At 42.2% G+C, this 20,530-nt stretch overlaps 2 protein-coding genes across 7 annotated transcripts in view; one reads left to right on the forward strand and one right to left on the reverse strand.

Annotated features, from left to right (window-relative positions):
• The window catches only part of LOC100297099 (P antigen family member 3), a 418,811-nt gene that overhangs the window by 153,628 nt on the left and 244,653 nt on the right, over positions 1-20,530 (forward strand). The window lies entirely within an intron of this gene.
• LOC100297779 (fibrous sheath CABYR-binding protein) overlaps positions 1-20,530 on the reverse strand; it is a 154,990-nt gene that overhangs the window by 1,220 nt on the left and 133,240 nt on the right. The window contains exons 8-10 of the mRNA XM_010821975.4: positions 3,000-3,079; positions 2,386-2,524; positions 1,816-1,941 (exon numbers count right to left, since the gene is read on the reverse strand). Coding sequence (XP_010820277.2) covers positions 1,816-1,941; positions 2,386-2,524; positions 3,000-3,079 — 345 coding nt within the window. The remainder of the gene's footprint in view (positions 1-1,815; positions 1,942-2,385; positions 2,525-2,999; positions 3,080-20,530) is intronic.

Here is a 20,530-nt window from a genome sequence, read left to right on the forward strand (position 1 = left end):
CTAATTATGTGTACTTGGGCTTTGTCCATTTGCTTCACAATGATGTAACCTAGAGGAATGGATCTGGCAGTTTGGGGTTGGCAGATACAAACCATTACATTCAGAATGGATAAACAACAAGGTCCTACTATATAGCACAGGGAACTAATGTCCAATGTGTATATATATAAAATTTTGTAAACTAGAACACTGTCTTTATTTATTAGTTGAGTTTATTTTCCTCTTCCTAACAATTCATACCTGTCTTTTATTAAGTATCTTTTTCTTTTTTCCTTAGGTTTATTCTGTTGCTCTTTTTCTTACCTTTTATGTTGGATGTAGGATTTATGTACCTTGTAATTTATGTATTTTTCTTTTTAAATACCACACATATTTAGGGCTAAGATTTTTCTATGAGAACATTTTAATCATGTTCTGTAGTTACTTGAAAGTCATCTGAAAGTTTTATTTTTGTCTAATTGTTCTAATGGAATGGAAAAAAAAACATAAAGTGAAAATATTTAGAAGGCTAATACACAGTACGTTCTTCCCTAACTATGAAGTTCTTCCTTTAAAATCAGAACCATGCAATTCATTGTCAGCAATTGGGAAAACACGTATGTGAAAGACACTAAGTTGATTATGCGAGAAGAACTAGAGTTACAATATTTGGCCTTCAAAACTTTTTAAACTCATGTATCAAAGAAGAAAAATAACATACTTGATATGGTTAGAGATGATTATATCATGAGGCTCATATTTTTATTAGTTCTTTAAGAGTGAGAGTGGGGTGTATAGAAAAACCATCATAGTATTGTAAAATAATGATCCTCCGATTAAAATAAGCAACCTCCCCCCGCAAAGAAAACCAAACGTGGGGGCAGTTAGTGTGCTTAGCATATGTATCTTACTCACACCTGCCTTGAATATCACTGACTAAATGCACTCTCTCAACTTGATCAGCCACAGAAACAGGAAACTAGACTATCTTTATTATTCAGTCATTTCATGCTTCCCTGGGGAAAGGATTTAAAATGCAAATTTTTTTTAAGAGCTAGAGAATTCAGAATTTGAGAGAATTTAACATACATCAAGCAGAATGTTGGCTCATTTTCTTTTTTAAAAAAATTAATTAATTGATTTTAATTGGAGGCTAATTACAATATTCTGGTGGTTTTTGCCATACATTGACATGAATCAGCTACAGGTGTACATGTGTCCCCCGTCAGAAAACGAAATCTCAATCCCCCTGTTATAATTTGACTCAAGATGACATTTTATGATAAATACATCATACAAAACAGAGTATTCTTGTATGCATTCCATCAAAGAGAATCAGAGAATGCAAAAATTAGCATTGAAAAATCAGCATCTGCGTGTATCTGTTCTGAATTCACAACTTACATGAGTAAAGTTGAGTTTAGAAGTTAAGGGATTTCACAGAATCACACACATTATGCTAAAGCTGGTACTAGAACCTACTTGGATGCCTAAGCATATTTCAAATAAACTGGTATTTATTACAAATGCATTCCATATTTGCTACAAGCAGAAATTATAGAAGAACCTGAAAATTATTAGCTGTTGCTTAAAGTACTTATACACAAGAGAAGAAAACAGTTTCCTAGTTTCATTTTGATATGGCTTTGATCCTGTCTGTTTCTTTATTTGAAAGTCTATAAGTCAGGCACTCAGGTATCTGGGGTCTGAACTACCTTTCAAAGAATATGTGAACTCTATTATTAAAATAATAGTAATGTTCCCTCTATATTAGTAAAGATATAATATTCTGAAAAACAGAAACCACATAAATTACTTTCTGAATGGATGACATACCTGCTTCTGGCATTTCAACAGGCTCTATATTTGACGCAAACTCCTCCCTGACATCGGGACCATCTCCACCTTCACCCCCAGTCTTTGCCAGAGCCAATCGCTGGAGATCAGCTTCCAGGCCAGAATCTTTAAAAAAAAATGCATCAATTATATACAGTATAAACATACTGTAAAGCATACAGTATAAGCATACTGTAAAGCATACAGTATAAACAAGCGAATGATGATATTCATTCCCTCGGTGTTATGAATTAAAAGCCTTAGGTTAGTATGCTAAAAATGGATGAATAAGAACCTCAGGAGCATTATTCTGGGAATGTTTTGCTGGAGAAAAAGGAAAGCAGAATTTTCCGAATGATATTACCATTTTCCTTTTCCAGGGTTGTCCTCAGACAATTTAGTTGCCCGCCTCTCTTTGTCTTGAAAACAAGGGAAAATTTGAGCGACCACACTAACCTGCAAACTATACTCTCCTCAGTTTTTTAGGAACTGTCTGAAGTCCTTTTCTAATGTTTCCTTTCCTCCTCTTACTAGTTATGTCTTAAGGCATGACACACAGATACACTTTACCTTCAAAGGGATCCTTCTCCTCTTCTTCATCACGATTCACTGGATCCTCTCCATGTACTTCCTCCTTTCTAGGTGTGATATCCTGAATCTCAGCTGGTGGTTCTTCTTGTTGAGATTGCTCAACACTGTGCTGCTGCTCCTAGTAGAATGTGCATGCAAATAAAAACTTTTGTTGTTAATACATCTAATAGCATAAATATATTTAATACATAGATATATCTGATCGTAAGCAAACCTAACAACATTTTCCCAACACAATTCTATGTGCTTACTTTTAATAAAGTTATTCTTCCCACAGAGAAGCGTTAGCTCCCATAAGAGTTACCCAGAAAGACTTTGGAAGTTATTTAAATCTATGTTGGGATGGAAGTATGCAGCCTGTTGTTAATTAGCAGGAGGAGGGAGTCACTGGGCACATTTCCAGGGAATTTAACACTATAATCATCCAGGCAACGCCAGACTATAATATATCTGGATCAATGTTCCTTCCTAAGACACATTCTCACCCTTTATCAGCATGGAAGACGTTTATCACTGCATCTGTACTACTTAACATCATTTTCTCAAAAATAAACTTGTGCTAACAGAAAACATCAAATGGTAAGGTTACTCACAACCACAGGTTCATCCACCTGGGAGCAATCTTGCTTTGTAGGTCCCAATGTTGATGCCACTTGCCCACTCATATTTCTCCCTGAAAACACAATATGGTGATTTAGAAAATGTATTTAAGAGTACAGCTATATTTGATCACTTTGACCACCATATGTTGACTTATTTTTTTTTAATGTGAGAATACTTTCAAAAGAAAACTCTGGTTAAGTATGAGTGTACATGCATTTCAATTACACCAAATACAGTCGCTTGCAAAGCCATTTGTGTCTTTGCTAAGCTGGCAGAGAAATCACCTGAAGGTACACAAGGCGGCTGAATTTTTGGGAGGACGTTTGATTTTACAACAGAATTCTCCATCATAAATATATTTAGTGAAATGCTGCTAGGAATTTAAAAACTCAGGACTATTGCTCTTATCACACTCCTATTCACCAGACCTATTTTCCCCAACTCCCTTGGAATTCAGTTGGAACACGAAGAAAGGCTCAGTCTTTACAGCCTGACTATGGTGATTTTCTCAGTGTCTGGGGCTGAGGTGAGGCTGCATACAGAGCAACCGGTCCACTTCTCCCTTGGTACCTTACCACAAAACCCACGATACAGTCACAACCCCACTGCAGTCCGGTTTCTAGGCCTTTCCTTAATCGCCCACCCTGCCCCCTGCCCAGGTCCCACTGCCGGCCCCAGATTCTGTGCTCTGTTTTCAGTTCCAGGGCCCCAATGAACCAAATATCTCAAATAGCACCCCCAAGTCTCCCCCCACCATCATCCTACCCCCTGCCCTCCTCTGCCCACTGCCCTTCTTCTCCCATCACCAAGGCAAGAACTATGGCGTCGCGACACTTGTGAGGAGAAAGATGACGACCTCGAGAGCTTTCCTCTTCAAAGGCCCCAAATCGCACTGCCCGACCCGCCCGAAACTCGCTGGCTCCCCCTCACACACACACACTTAAACTCCAGACAGGACAGATCTGTTAACCTACCTGGTGAGTCTCAAGAAGTGACAAAGAACCGGGACTGAATAAACACACCCGCCTCAGGCCCAACGCTCCTCACAGAACGCTCAGGAAGGCCGATGCACACCAAAGCGCATGCGCAGCAAGGGGTGCGCACGCGCAGACACTGCACATGCTCACTGAGTTGGGCCTGTGCAGTGCAGGTTGAGGTTTTCCCACCACTGAGATAGACTCCTGGAACCGCAGGGTCTCTGGAGGATGAGAAAGGGGCTTGAAGACTATATTTTTTCCCTTCCACTGCAGTCTTTCTTATGCATCCACAACCTGTGGTGATAGGTAGTCCCAGGTTACCCTTAGTGGAGAATGTGTCTCAGAAAGACAGTCATGACAGAAATAGATATTATGATTATAATACCTATTTTTACACATGGTCTGATGAACCATTTCCTTCGTTGGTTCGGGGTTTTCCGTCATACTCCCAATGGCTTTACTCACTTCCATGGAATAAGTACATAAATAAATACCTCTTTTTCCACTTTTTGCTTGGTACATTGCACATTTAAATCTCTGAACTGGTAACTAGTTTCTCTGAATATACCTCTTATTCTTATACAGTATATTGTCCTTTTAGCATCGGACTTTACTTTCACCACCAGACACATCCACAGCTAGGTGTTGTTTACACTTTGGCTTACCTTTTCATTCCTTCTATAGCTATTTCTTCACTCTTCTCTAGTAGCACATTCTTATTCTATTATAGTGAGAATTTTCGTACTTACTAGGAGTTTTAATTCTACCCAGTTTTACCCAAGAGAAAGGAAAAAATGTTCACACAAGAACCTTTATTCAAATATTCTACTAATGTACTCCTAATAGCCAAAACTAGAAACAGCCCAACTATTCAACAACTGGTATATAGAAGAAAGAAAAACAAAAGAGTATACTCGTACAAAAGAACACTACACAGTCATTTAAAAAGGAACTACTAATGCATGTAACAGCAAGGATGCATCTCAGCTGTGCCAATGAGAGATGTCAGACACAGAAAGCTGTGTATTACATGACTTCATGTCAATGCATTTCTGGAAAAGCACAACTGTAGGCAGAGAAATATATCTGTGGTTGCCAGGGTATAGGAGTGGAGGAAGGAGTCTGAATGCAAGTAGCCCAAGGGAGCATTTTCAAACCAAAGGGACGTTTTCTACGTTTTTATTCTGGTAGCATTTACACAATGGTATGCAAAAGGCTGAGGATATTGATATTTCTCCCAGCAATCTTGATTCCAGCTTGTGCTTCTTCCAGCCCAGCGTTTCTCATGATGTACTGTGCATATAAGTTAAATAAGCAGGGTGACAATATACAGCCTTGACGTACTTCTTTTCCTATTTGGAACCAGTCTGTTGTTCCATGCCCAGTTCTAACTCTTGCTTCCTGACCTGTATGTAGGTTTCTCAAGGGGCAGATCAGGTGATCTGGTATTCCCATCTCTTTCAGAATTTTCAACAGTTTATTGTGATCCACACAGTCAAAGGCTTTGGCATAGTCAATAAAGCAGAAATAGATGTTTTTCTGGAAGTCTGTTAATGACCCAGCAGATGTTGGCAATTTGATCTCTGGTTCCTCTGCCTTTTCTAAAACCAGCTTGAACATCTGGAAGTTCATGGTTCACATATTGCTGAAGCCTGGCTTTGGAGAATTTTGAGCATTACTTTACTAGTGTGTGAGATGAGTGCAATTGTGTGGTAGTTTAAGCATTCTTTGGAGAAGGCAATGGCACCCCATTCCAGTACTCTTGCCTGGAGAATCCCATGGATGGAGGAGCCTGGTAGGCTGCAGTCCATGGGGTCGCTAAAAGTCGGACACAACTGAGCGACTCCACTTCACTTTCACTTTGAGCATTCTTTGGCATTGCTTTTCTTTAGGATTGGAATTAAAACTGACCTTTTCCAGCCCTGTGGTCACTGTTGAGTCTTCCAAGTGTGCTAGCATTTTGAGTTCAACAATTTCACAGCATCATCTTTCAGGATTTGAAATAGTTCAACTGGAATTCCATCACCTCCACTAGCTTTGTTCGTAGTGATGCTTTCTAAGGCACGCTTGACTTCACATTCCAGGATGTCTGGCTCTAGGTGAGTGATCACAACATCGTGATTATCTTGGCCGTCAAGATCTTTTTTGTACAGTTCTTCTGCCCTTATGGCAGAAAGTGAAGAGGAACTAAAAAGCCTCTTGATGAAAGTGAAAGTGGAGGGTGAAAACATTGGCTTAAAGCTCAACATTCAGAAAACAAAGATCATGGCATCTGCTCCCATCACTTCATGGGAAATAGATGAGGAAACAGTGGAAACAGTGTCAGACTTTATTTTGGGGGAGCTCCAAAATCACTGCAGATGGTGACTGCAGCCATGAAATTAAAAGACGCTTACTCTTTGGAAGAAAAGTTATGACCAAGCTAGATAGCATATTATAAAGCAGAGACATTACTTTGCCAAAAAAGTTTCGTCTAGTCAAGGCTATGGTTTTTCCAGTGGTCATGTATGGATGTGAGATTTGGACTGTGAAGAAAGCTGAGTGCCAAAGAATTGATGCTTTTGAAGTGTAGTGTTGGAGAAGACTCTTGAGAGTGGAGATCCAAACAGTCCATGCTGAAGGAGATCAGCCCTGGGATTTCTTTGGAAGGAATGATGCTGAACTGAAACTCCAGTACTTTGGCCACCTCATATGAAGACTTGACACATTGGAAAAGACCCTGATGCTGGGAGGGATTGGGGGCAGGAGGAGAAGGGGATGACAGAGGATGAGATGGCTGGATGGCATCACTGACTCGATGGACATGAGTCTGAGTGAACTCCAGGAGTTGGTGATGCACAGGGAGGCCTGGCGTGCTGCGATTCATGGGGTTGCAAAGAGTCGGACACAACTGAGCGACTGAACTGAACTGATGCATATGTCAAAACTTGACAAACGGTAATGCTTTAAAACATTGACTTCATTGTATATAAATTATATCTCAATACTTTTCACTTTTTTAAAAAGGAAAAGGATCTTTTAAGTATGTAAATACTGGTTATTGTATCCATCTAGACCTTGAGCTCATAAACCTAAAAATCTTATTTGGAATTCTTCCCAGACCTGGCCAACTTCCAGGATTCCCCATGACACTTTTGTACCCTTATGACAGGACACAGAAACTTGGTCTTAACCATGTTAACAATCCCCTCTCCTTCACCTCAAGTCAATATTCTTGCTGAGTTCTGTCCATTTTACTTCGAAAATGTCTAATGTATCTACTTTTTCCCATGTCCACCACATCTGCTCTAGTCCAAAGCCGCCCTCCATTTAATGTCAACCCCCTTCTATTGGGTCTCTCACATCCATTCAGGGTGCCTGTCTCCCACTCACTGCCCTCTCCCTCCCTCTCTTACAGTTCCAGAACTGTTTATGACTTTCTAGATAAAGGCTACTGTCCTACACAAGAGCTTGAAGGTATGGTCTAGCTGTTGCTCAGCTTGCTAACAACATGGAAAGTAGAGAATCCTCTTCTTCTCTCTCTTATTGGGGTTCATTCATACCCTCCACTTTCTCAAGCTTAGATTGTCCCATATTTCTGAAGCCTCCAGTTAGTAGACTCCTTCAAGCTAGGCTTCAACAGTATATGGAACGAGAACTTCCAGATATACAAGCTGGTTTTGAAGAGGCACAGAAACAAGAGATCAAATTGCAGCCTTTGTTAGATCATGGGGAAAGCAAGGGAATTCCAGAAACACATCTACTTCTGCTTCATTGACTAGACTACCTCAAGGCCTCTGACTGTGTGGATCACAACAAACTGTGGAAAATTCTTAGAGATGGGAGTAACAGACTAGCTGACCTGTCTCCTGAGAAACCTGTATGAGGCTTAAGAAGCAACAGTTAGAATAAAACATGGAACAATGGACTGGTTCAAAATTGGGAAAGGAGTAAGACAAGGTTGTATATTGTCACTCTGCTTATTCAACTTACTTGCAGAGCACATCATGGGAAATGCTGGGCTGGATGACTCACAAGCTGGAATCAAGGTTGCTGGCAGAAATATCAAGAAGCTCAGATATGCAGATCATACCACTTTAATGGCAGGAACTGAAAAGGAACTAAAGAACCTCTTGATGTGTGTGGAAGAGGAGAGTGAAAAGGCTGGCTTAAAACTTAACATTCAAAAAAATAAGATTACGGCATCCAGTCCTATCATTTCACGGAAAACAGAAGGGGGGAAGTGGATGCACGGACAGATTTAATTTTGGAGGCTCCAAAATCACCGTGGATGGTGATTGCTGCCATAAAATTAAGACACTTGATCCTTGGAAGCACAGCTATGACAAAGCTAGTATACATGCATGCTCATTGCTTCAGTCGTGTCTGACTCTTTATGACCCCATGGACTGTAGCCTGCCAGGTGCCGCTGTCCATGGGATTCTCCAGGCGAGAATACTTTAACGGATTGCCATGCCCTCCTCCCATTGGGCATGGCAGGGCATCTTCCCAACCCAGGGGTGAAACCCATGACTCCTGCATCCCATGCATTGCAGGGAGATTCTTTTTTCTTTTTTTTGCCACTTTATTTATTTTTTAATTGAAGGATAATTGCTTTACAGAATTTTGTTGTTTTCTGTCAAACATCAACAAGAATCAGCCATAGGTACACCCATGCAGGCGAATTCCTTACCACTGAGTCATCAAGGAAGCCCATGTCAAACCTAGACAGCATAGTATAGAGCAGAGACATCACTTTGCTGACAAAGGTCTGTATAGTCAAAACTATGGCTTTTTCAGTAGTCATGTACAGATGTGTGACTTCAATCATTAAGAAGGCTGAGTGACAAAGAATTGACGCTTTCGGTTTGTGGTGCTGGAGAAGACACTTGAGAATCCCTCGGACAGCAAGGATATCAAAACAGCCAATCCTAAAGGAAACCAACTGAATATTCACTGGCAGGACCGATGCTGAAGCTGAAGCTCCAATACTTTGGCCACCTGCTGGGAAGAGCTGACTCACAGGAAAAGACCCTGATGCTGGTGATCAGGATGGGAAGTGTAAAGCAGGTTATGCCATGGTGACTGCTGAACAGGTTTTAGAAGCAAAATTTCTCCCCCCGGGAACCAGTTAGTGGAACTTGTGGTTCTGACCCGAGCTCTAGAGTTAAGCAAATGGCAGCGAGCAAATATCTACACTGATTCTAAGTATGCTTATTTGACTTTACACACTCATGCTGCAATATGGAAAGAAAGACACTTTAAAAGGGCAACAGGAGAACCTATTAAGCATTTCAGAGAGATCCAGAGACTTTTAACGACTATATATTGTCCTAAAGAAATATGTGTAACGCACTGCAAAGGGTACAGCAGGGATGGGAGTAAAGTAGCTGAACGTAATCAGCTGGTTGACTTCCAAGCCAGAAAAGCAGCACTTTAAGAATCCCCTTCACTGCAGATGCTTTTGATCTGGACAGGTCCTGTGGAACAGGAAAACCCACAATATACTGAGGAAGAATTAGAAAGATATGAGAAAAGAGGAGCAAAGATTACTGATAAAGGATGGCTACAGTCTGAGGATGGACGATTAACAATTCCTGAAAATACTGAATGGAAAATTCTTAAGAGTTTACACCAGAGTTTTCGTTTAGGTGTAGAGAGTACTTCAGGTCAGTTCAGTTCAGTTCAGTCACTCAGTCATGTCCGACTCTTTGTGACCCAATGAATTGCAGCATGCCAGGCCTCCTTGTCCAGCACCAACTCCTGGAGTTTACCCAAACTCATGTCCATTGAGTCGCTGATGCCATGCAGCCATCTCATCCTCTGTCGTCCCCTTCTCCTCCTGCCTCCAATCCTTCCCAGCATCAGGGTCTTTTCCAATGAGTCAACTCTTTGCATGAGGTGGCCAAAGGATTGGAGTTTCGCTTCAGCATCAGTCCTTCCAATGAACACCCAGGACTGATCTCCTTTAGGATGGACTGGTGGGATCTCCTGGCAGTCCAAGGGACTCTCAAGAGTCTTCTCCAACACCACAGTTCAAAAGCATCAATTCTTCTGTGCTCAGCTTTCTTCACAGTCCAACTTTCACATCCATTCATGACCACTGGAAAAACCATAGCCTTGACTAGACAGACCTTTGTTGGCAAAGTAATGTCTTTGTTTTTTAATATGCTAATTAGGTTGGTCATAACTTTCCTTCCAAGGAGTAAGCGTCTTTTACTTTTCAAAGGTTGTTGCTGAAGGAAAAGACGCTGGGATTCTTGGCCTGCGGAGGAGAAGAATTCAATCCAGGGCCAGAGACGAGGCCTGATCGCTCAGAGCTTTTGTGCAATAAAGTTTTATTAAAGTATAAAGGAGATAGAGAGAGCTTCTGACATAGGCATCAGAAGAGGTCAGAAAGAGTACCCCCTGCTAGTCTTCAGCTGGATGTTATATATAGTCACTAGCACTCTGTTAATGAAAGAAAGGAATGTCTTAAAACTCAGAATGGCACCAGGCCCCTCATTCATAAGATGTATTTTGGGATAATCTTGGCACCAGAGGATTCATCCCTGGCCATAAAACGATTGACTTGAATCTTGTAGAAGGGCAGATTACCATACAAATAGTTCCATTTACATAGATTAGGGGAACAATGTCTGAGTATAAGATACTGGTTCTGAGCCAATAGGTTCAGATAACAAGTAGGTTCTCAGCCATTAGGCGGAACCCACTTGAAGACAGAGTTTGGGGTAAATGCATAGTACATTAACATAGCTTAAGACAAACATTTCCATAAGAAAAATGCATTGCTTAACTCAAGGTTTGAGAATAGTTAACTTCAGGTGAAACCAGGTGTCATTATGGCAACACAGTATTTTAAGAGAAGCCTCCTTTGAAATTTGTATAGAGAAGGGAAAAAATATCGGTAGTTTGTTTCCTTCTGACTCTTAAGAGAGATAAAAAGTGTCTGACACTTGCAGCCTATTTCCTCCGTTTGGAGATCCCTGGGCTTCCTACCTGTTACCCTCTCAATGTAATGGCTGCAATCAGCATCTGCTGTGATGTTGGAGCCCAAAAGAATAAAGTCTGACACTGTTTCCCCATCTATTTGCCATCAAGTGATCGGACCAGGTCCCATGACCTTAGTTTTCTGAATGTCGAGCTTTAAGCCAACTTTTTCACTGTCCTCTTTCACTTTCATCAAGAAGCTTTTTAGTTCCTTTTCACTTTCTGCCATAAGGGTGGTGTCATCTGCATATCTGAGGTTATTGATATTTCTCCCGGCAATCTTGATTCCACCTTGTGCTTCATCCAGCCCAGCGTTTCTTATGATGTACTCTGCATAGAAGTTAAATAAGCAGGGTGACAATATGCAGCCTTGATGTACTCCTTTTCCTATTTGGAACCAGTCTGTTGTTCCATATCCAGTTCTAACTGTTGCTTCCTGACCTGCATATAGGTTTCTCAAGAGAGTACTTACCAGATGGCTTCTCATTTGTTTGAAGGTAAAAATATAATGAAAAATTTAAAAGACATTGTCAAAAGATGTTATGATTGTCAGAAAAATAACCCAAAGACTGAAAAGCTAGCAAAATCTGGATTACAACGAAGTTGAAAATATCCTGGAGAGGACTGGGAAATTGATTTTACTCATATGCCACAAGCTAATGGATATTCTTGCTCTCACGTTTGGGTGGATAGTTTTACTGGATGGATTTAGGCTTTTCCCTGTCATAGTGAACAGGCTAAGGAGGTTATAAGAATTTTAATCCATGAAATTATCCCCAGGTTTGGGCTGCCACGGAGGCTTCAGACTGACAGTGGCTCTGCCTTTAAAGTAAAAGTGAAAGTGAAGTCGCTCAGTCGTGCCCCCATGGACTGCAGCCTACCAGGCTCCTCTGTCCATGGGATTTTCCAGGCAAGAGTACTGGAGTGGGGTACCATTGCCTTCTCCATTGGCTCTGCCTTTAAAGCGGCTCTAACTGAGGGGATGTCTAAAGCTCTAGGAATAGAATATCATTTACACTGTTCCTGGAGACCCCAATCCTTAGGAAAGGTTGAAACAGCTAACGACATTATCAAAAGACATCTGTGCACATTAACTCAAGAGACACAGGACAATTGGATTAAAGTTCTACCCATAGCTTTAATGAGGGCTGGGACTGCCCCCCAAAAGGAGGGGCTGCCCCCTTTGAATGTATTTATGGAAGGCCTTTATTATGCACAGACCTTGTTATAGACCCTGAAGCCTTAGAATTAACTAATTATATAACTCAGCTCTCAGCTTTTCAACAGGCATTAATGGAACTCCTGCAGGTGACTGCTGACCCAGCCTGAGTCAAGCAAGCCTGTATTTCAGCTAGGAACTGAGGTCCTGATAAAAACATTGGGATCTGGGGGCCAGTCCCTCAAACCCTTCTGGGAAGGCCCTTACCAGCTTATTCTTTCCTCTCCCACAGCTGTCAAAGTGCCAGGAATTGACTCGTTGGTGCATCACACTCAAGTTTAAGAGGTGGCACCCTGATCAGAACTAAGTGACGTCATTTTATGTCTTTACTTTCTATGCTCTGACTTTGTACTTTTCAGATGGGCTTGATAATCTGTGTGAGCCTACTTCTGCTGACTCCAAAAATCCTGAGTTTGCCGTTTGATCCTCATGACAATGCCTTCCTGTCCTGGGCTCACTCCTATGCTGCATTCCACAGTTGGTCTAACTGCTGGGTCTGCAGAGTGCTCCCTTGTTCATCAGTGGAAGGCTTCCCATGGTGTACATCTCCACTTCAAGGAAAAGACTTTCTCCAACTCTGCGAATACCTTCGACAACAATCATATGTGATGCCTCTTCTTAATCTGATGACATCTAAAAATCCTAAGATGGACTGGTGCAACACTTTGTACTTTAACTATGAATGTAATGTGGCTTTTAATTTTGATTATTCATTGTCTTGGTTTTATGACTATTTCGCTACACAGAAGGTAAATGGGTCTAGATCTAGTGGCTTTTTACCTGACGTTTATCAAATATGGGATGATATGAGGTTATATGGCTAACTCCTGAAAAAGGACATCTAATGTCTACTGCCCCTATATGCTGGGGACAAATAGAGCCATCCCCAGAAGTTAGCCAACAACTTAATTATAATGATTGGAAACAATTGGGACTTTTGCCTCAGGAAATATGCAAGGTAATCATTCCCGTATTTTCCAACCCCAGTTCAGGTCCTCCCTTTGCCTGGCCAAGTGCCGATTGGGACTGGATATCTCAGTCACGCTGGCTTGCTCCAAAGGGACCTATTGGATATGTGGCTCTTGCCTATAGGATGAGCCCTCTGGCTAGATAGGGAGATGCACCCTAGGTCTAGCTTTTACTCACGGCTTCATATTTTCAGAGCTTCCAGAAAAGCCTGCTAATTTACCACACCTTAAACTCGGTGGGCAAGATCTGCATTTCACTGGTGTGATTATTTGGCTTCAGTGTTTGTTCCCTCTCTGGGAACTACAGATGTTATACTCCGAGTGGATGCTTTGACTACTTTTACTCAACAGGCATTACAAGATTCTCAAAAAGCTATTTCAGCTCTTAAAAAAAATTTTTTTTTTATTTTAATTGGAGGCTAATTACTTTACAATATTGTATTGGTTCTGCCACACATCAACATGAATCCACCACAGGCGTACACGTGTTCCCCATCCTGAACCCCCCTCCCACCCCCTCCCCGTACCATCCCTCCAGGTCATCCCAGTACACCAGCCCCAAGGGTCCTGTATCGAACCTGGACTGGCAATTCGTTTCTTATATGATACTATACATGTTTCCATGACATTGCCCCAAATCATCCCACCCTCTCCCTCTCCCACAGAGTCCAAAAGCCTGTTCTATACATCTGTGTCTCTATTTCAGCTGTTAATGCTGAACAAATACAAATTAGAAAGGTGGCTTTACAAAACAGATTGGCCTTAGATATTCTGACAGCCTCACAAGGAGGAACTTGTGCCATTATTCATACCCAGTGCTGTACATATATACCTGATATGAGCACTAATGGTACTCATTTTACTAAACACATGAACAAGATGATTCAGGCTATGGATGCTCCTGAAGCCTCAATTGCCTCACTTTGGGAGACGTTAACTAGTCCCCCATGGTGGAAAACTATCTTAATTAGAGTAATTCTGATTGTTCCGTTTTTGCTGTTTGCTCCCTGCACATGTAACTGTGTAGCTGGATTTGTTTCTAGTCACATAAAGGCTTTTAAGTTACAAATGGTTGCTCAAACTCCTGCGACTGCTGCAGCTTCCTCCAGCTACTACTTGGGACCCCTGGATCAGAGACCCTCAATATGAGGGTTAGGAGAATATCTTGCCTCTCAAATTTAGGGACAATGCCCCTTATCAGCTTGGAAGCAGTTATGGAATGAGAACGATGCCCCTTTCCCTAGGCAACATAATTCTCCTAAAAGAAAAGAGGGGAATGAGAGGGTAACAGGCAGGAAGGCCAGGGGTCTCCAAATGGAGGAAATAGGCTGCAAGTGTCAGACATTTTTTTATCTCTCTCTTAAGCGGCAGGAGGAAACAAACTGGTGTTATATTTTTTCCCCTTCTCTATACAAATATAAAAAGAGATTTCTCTTAAAATTTTGTGTTGCCATAATGACACCTGGTTCCACCTGAACTTCACTTTTCTCAAACCTTGGGCTAACCAATGCATTTTTCTTATGGAAATACTAGTCTTAAGCTATGTTAATGTTCTATGCATTTACCCTAGACTCTGTCTTCAAGGTGGTTCTGCCTAAAAGCTCAGAACCCACTTGACAAAACAGTATGTTAAACTCATACCTTGTTCTCCTAATCTATGTTAATGAAACTATATATTTGTATGGAAATCTGCCTTTCTTCAAGATTCAAGTCAATCCTTTTATGGCCCAGGATGACTCACCTGGTGCCAATGTTATCTCAAAATGCATGTTGAGGGGCCTGGTGCCCTTCTCTGAGTTTTGAGACATTTCCTTTCTTTAATTAGCAGACTACTAGTAGCTATATAACATCCACCTAAAGACTAGCAGAGGGGCACTCTTTCTGCCCCCTCTTCTGATGTCTATGTCAGAAGCTTTCTCTATCTCTTTTATACATTAATGAAACTTTATTACACAAAAGCTCCGAAGGATCAAGCCTTGTCTCTGGCCCCGGAATGAAGTCTTCTCCTCCAGAGGCCAAGAATAACGGCGTCTTTCATGGTTCAGCAACAACCTTTCACTGGGAAAGATTGAAGGCAAATGGAGAAGGGGGAAGTAGAGGATAAGATGGTTAGATAGCATCACCAACTCAACGGACATGAATTTGAACAAACTATGGCAGATAGTGGAGGATATAGGACCCTGGGGTGCTACAGTCCATGGGGTCTCATGAGAAGAGTCAGACACGACTGAGCGATTGAAAATGAACAACCACCACCACCTTACCTTTGAGTTTCCCTAAGGTGCCACTGCTGAGTTTTCCAAATGTGCTGGCATACTGAGTGCAGCACTTTCACAGCATCATCTTTCAGGATTTGAAATAGCTCAACTGGAATTCCATCACCTCCACTAGCTTTGTTCATAGTGATGCTTTCTAAGGCCCACTTCACTTCACATTCCAGAATGTCTGGCTCTAAGTGACTGATCACACCATCGTGATTATCTTGGTCATGAAGTTCTTTTTTGTACAGTTCTTCTGTGTATTCCTGCCACCTCTTCTTAATATGTACTGCTTCTGTTAGGTCCATGCCATTTCTGTCCTTTATCGAGCCCATCTTTGCATGAAATGTTCCCTTGGTATCTCTAATTTTCTTGAAGGGATCTCTAGTCTTTCCCATTCTGTTGTTTTCCTCTATTTCTTTGCATTGATTGCTGAGGAAGGCTTTCTTATCTATTCTTGTATTCTTTGGAACTCTGCATTCAGATGCTTGTATCTTTCCTTTTCTCCTTTGCTTTTTGCTTCTCTTCTTTTCACAGCTATTTGTAAGGCCTCCCCAGACAGCCATTTTGCTTTTGTGCATTTCTTTTCCATGGGGATGGTCTTGATCCCTGTCTCCTGTACAATGTCATGAAGCTCCGTCCATAGTTCATCAGGCACTCTGTCTATCAGATCTAGTCCCTTAAATCTATTTCTCACTTCCACTGTATCGTCATAAGGGATTTGATTTAGGTCATACCTGAATGGCCTAGTGGTTTTCCCTACTTTCTTCAATTTCAGTCTGAATTTGGCAATAAGGAGTTCATGATCTGAGCCACAGGCAGCTCCTGGTCTTCTTTTTGTTGACTGTATAGAGCTTCTTCATCTTTGGCTGCAAAGAATACAATCAATCTGATTTTGGTGTGAACCATCTGGTGATGTCCATGTGTAGAGTCTTCTCTTGTGTTGTTGGAAGAGGGTGTTTGCTATGACCAGTGCATTTTCTTGGCAAAACTCTATTAGTCTTTGCCCTGCTTCATTCCATATTCCAAGGCCAAATTTGCCTGTTACTCCAGTTGTTTCTTGACTTCCTACTTTTGCATTCCAGTCCCCTATAATGAAAAGGACATCTTTTTGGGGTGTTAGTTCTAAAAGGTCTTGTAGGTCTTTATAGAACCGTTCAACTTCAGCTTCTTCAGTGTTACTGGCTGGGACATAGACTTGGATTACTGTGATATTGAATGGTTAGCCTTGGAAATGAACAGAGAGCATTCTGTCATTTTTGAGATTGCATCCAAGTACTACATTTTGGACTTTTTTGTTGACCATGATGGCCACTCCATTTCTTCTAAGGGATTCCTTCCCACAGTAGTAGATATAATGGTCATCTGAGTTAAATTCACCCATTCCAGTCCATTTTAGTTTGCTGATTCCTAGAATGTCAACACTCTTGCCATCTTCTGTTTGACCACTTCCAATTTGCCTTGATTCATGGACCTGACATTCCAGGTTCCTATGCAATATTGCTCTTTACAGCATTGGACCTTGCTTCTATCACCAAAGAAAGGCAATGCCAAAGAATGCTCAAACTACCGCACAATTGCACTCATCTCACACGCTAGTAAAGTAATGCTCAAAATTCTCCAAGCCAGGCTTCAGCAATACGTGAACCATGAACATCCAGATGTCCAAGCTGGTTTTACAAAAGGCAGAGGAACCAGAGATCAAATTGCCAACATCCGCTGGATCATCAAAAAAGCAAGAGAGTTCCAGAAAAACATCTGTTTCTGCCTTATTGACTATGCCAAAGCCTTTGACTGTGTGGATCACAATAAACTGTGGAAAATTCTGAAAGAGATGGGAATACCAGACCACCTGACCTGCCTCTTGAGAAATCTGTATGCAAGTCAGGAAGCAACAGTTAGAACTGGACATGGAACAACAGACTGGTTCCAAATAGGAAAAGGAGTACGTCAAGGCTGTATATTGTCACCCTGCTTATTTAACTTATATGCAGAGTACATCATGAGAAACGCTGGACTGGAAGAAGCACAAGCTGGAATCAAGATAGCCGGGAGAAATCTCAATAACCTCGGATATGCAGATGACACCACCCTTATGGCAGAAAGTGAAGAGGAACTAAAAAGCCTCTTGATGAAGGTGAGAGTGGAGAGTGAAAAAGTTGGCTTAAAGCTCAACATTCAGGAAACGAAGATCATGGCATCCGGTCCCATCACTTCATGGGAAATAGATGGGGAAACAGTGGAAACAGTGTCAGACTTTATTTTTCTGGGCTCCAAAATCACTGCAGATTTTGATTGCAGCCATGAAATTAAAAGACGCTTACTCCTTGGAAGGAAAGTTATGACCAACCTAGATAGCATATTGAAAAGCAGAGACATTACTTTGCCAACAAAGGTCCGTCTAGTCAAGGCTATGGTTTTTCCTGTGGTCATGTATGGATGTGAGAGTTGGACAGTGAAGAAGGTTGAGCGCCGAAGAATTGATGCTTTTGAACTGTGGTGTCGGAGAAGATTCTTGAGAGTCCCTTGGACTGCAAGGAGATCCAACCAGTCCATTCTGAAGGGGATCAGCCCTGGGATTTCTTTGGAAGGAATGATGCTAAAGCTGAAACTCCAGTACTTTGGCCACCTCATACAGAGTTGACTCATTGGAAAAGACTCTGATGCTGGAAAAGACTCTGATTGGGGGCAGGAGGAGAAGGGGACGACAGAGGATGAGATGGCTGGTTGGCATCACTGACTCGATGGACATGAGTCTGAGTGAACTCCGGGAGTTGGTGATGGACAGGGAGGCCTGGCATGCTGTGATTCATGGGGTCCCAAAGAGTCAGACACGACTGAGTGACTGAACTGAACTGAGCTGACCTCTTTTCCCATGTATATGACTTGCTCATATCTTCTCCCACTCAGCAGGTTGCTTTTTTCTTTTGTTGACAGTTTCCCTTGCTGTGTAAAAGCTTTTTAGTTTGATGAACTCCCATTTGTTTATTTTTGCTTTTGTTGCTCTTGCCTGAGGAGACATGTCAAAAAAACTATTGCTAAGACCAATGTCAAAGGGCATACTGCCTACGTCTTCTTCTAGGAGCTATATGGTTTAAGGTCTAACAATTTTGTCTTTAATCTTCTGTTGTTGTGGTTTATTTTTGAATGTTGAGTAAGAAAGGGGTCCAGGTTTCCATAACCATTTATTGAAGAGACAGCATTTTCCGTGATGGATGTTCTTGGCTCCTTTGTCATAGACTAATAGGCCATATGAGCGCAGGTTTATTTCTGACAGAGCATGCCCAACTGTACCCTCCGTAAAGGCTGGGGTGAAGTAAGAAGACCCGGTGACTCCAGTGTCCGTCCACAGCTGGTGGCACACCAAGTCTGGATAAGGTACGTCACTGATGCTAGCCACAGTGCACTGGGGCAGGGATGGTCATCCCCGCCTGGCACAAGTTCCCCAGGGTGGGATGCGATGGGCTCACTCCAGCAGCCAACCCAGGTCGATCCTGCCATCCACAGTCCCTCATTTAGCCAATCATGAAGGTTTTCACTGTATATGTTACATCCCCTCCATGCCGTGCCAGGCTGGCTGTTGAGATGGGGAGGTGAGGAGGAAATGCATGGCCAGTCCCTGCCCTCGAGAGTTGAGTCATTGCGCAGAGAGGAGATCTGACACCCTTAGGTGTGGTGGCGAGTGTGTCACTGATCCCCTGTGAGGCTGCATTGCTAGGAGATGAGAAGACTGAAAAGGATCAGGGTAGATGAAGTGGCTATGGCGGAGGAGGGGACAGGATACTCTGGGTCTTTGCTGTGCCAGTCCCAACTGCAGAATTACCCACAGCCTGCATGAGGGCGTCCAGAGGATGGATAGGTGGTTATAAAGGAGGATATCAGCTGTGCCACCCCCTCCCCACCTCAAAATCTGTATCCCCAACCTGCTCATTGGGTGTTGGTGATCTGGGGGTCACTTCTGAGCAGCATACTCTCCCCAGTTACAGAGTAGGAGCCAGAATCTGTGATGTGCAGAGATATCCAGCACGTCAAATCCTAGGCCAGAGACCGAGCCATAGGAACCAATAGGCCAGAGAATACTGGATGGGAGTTGGCTTAAAGGCAGTGGCCAAATAACAAATCTGAATGTACCTGTAGCAAGCAACGATACTGAACCATTCATTTAAAGACCTTCCCACAGAGGGAAGTCCTGGGCCTCCTGGTTTCATCAGTGAATTCTACCAAAGGTTTAAAGAAGAAATAGCACCCATCCTTCACAGATTCTTCCTGAATAGACAGGAGGGAGGAGGGAACATTTCCTAATTCATCCTATAAGCACAGTATTACCCCAGTACCAAAGCCAGACTTGCCATCACCAGAAAGCTACAGACCCATATCTATCATGAATAGCGATGCATACACCCTCAACACAGTACCTGCAAACCAAATCGAGAAACATTTTGCAAAGGGCTGTGCGAGATCTTTCCCAGGATTGCAGTATTGTACCAACACTCAACTTCAGTTACGGGAAACAGCGTATTGATGTAATGAAGGACGGAAACCACCTGCCATCTTGACAGACAAAGAAAAAGCATTTGACACAGTTCAAGACCCGTTCAGGACAAATAAGTAAATAACTAAATCAATAAACACGGTCAACCATCTCGGAATAGAAGGGATCGTCATTGCCGTGCTGAAGAACATCCGTGAGAAACAGCCAGCTCTCGTCACATCACATCTAGTAGAGTCTGAGTGAATGCTTGCCTCTTGAGATCCAGACCAGGACAGGAGGTCTGCTTCAACCACCTCTATTCCACACTGACTGAAGGGTCTAGTCTGTGCACCATGCAAAAGAAGAAATGAAATCATGGAGAAATGAGAAATGAAACCCATGTCCACAAAAATACTCGTCCTTACATGTCTTTCATAGCAGCACTGTCTGTAATCTCCAAATAGTGGAGCAGCCTAAAAGTCTGTCAGCTGGAGAGTGGTAAACAGAGTATTCTGCAGCCATTCAGTGGAACAGCATAGATGGATGAAAAGTGATGAACTTCTGCTTTCTGCTGCTACATGGGTGAGCCTCCAAAGCATTATGCTCAGTGAAAGAACCCAGACACAACAGGCCACTTCCTGCAGGAGTCTGCTTATATG

This window comes from Bos taurus, chromosome X (assembly GCF_002263795.3).
Source record: "Bos taurus isolate L1 Dominette 01449 registration number 42190680 breed Hereford chromosome X, ARS-UCD2.0, whole genome shotgun sequence".
Lineage (NCBI taxonomy): Eukaryota > Metazoa > Chordata > Mammalia > Artiodactyla > Bovidae > Bos > Bos taurus.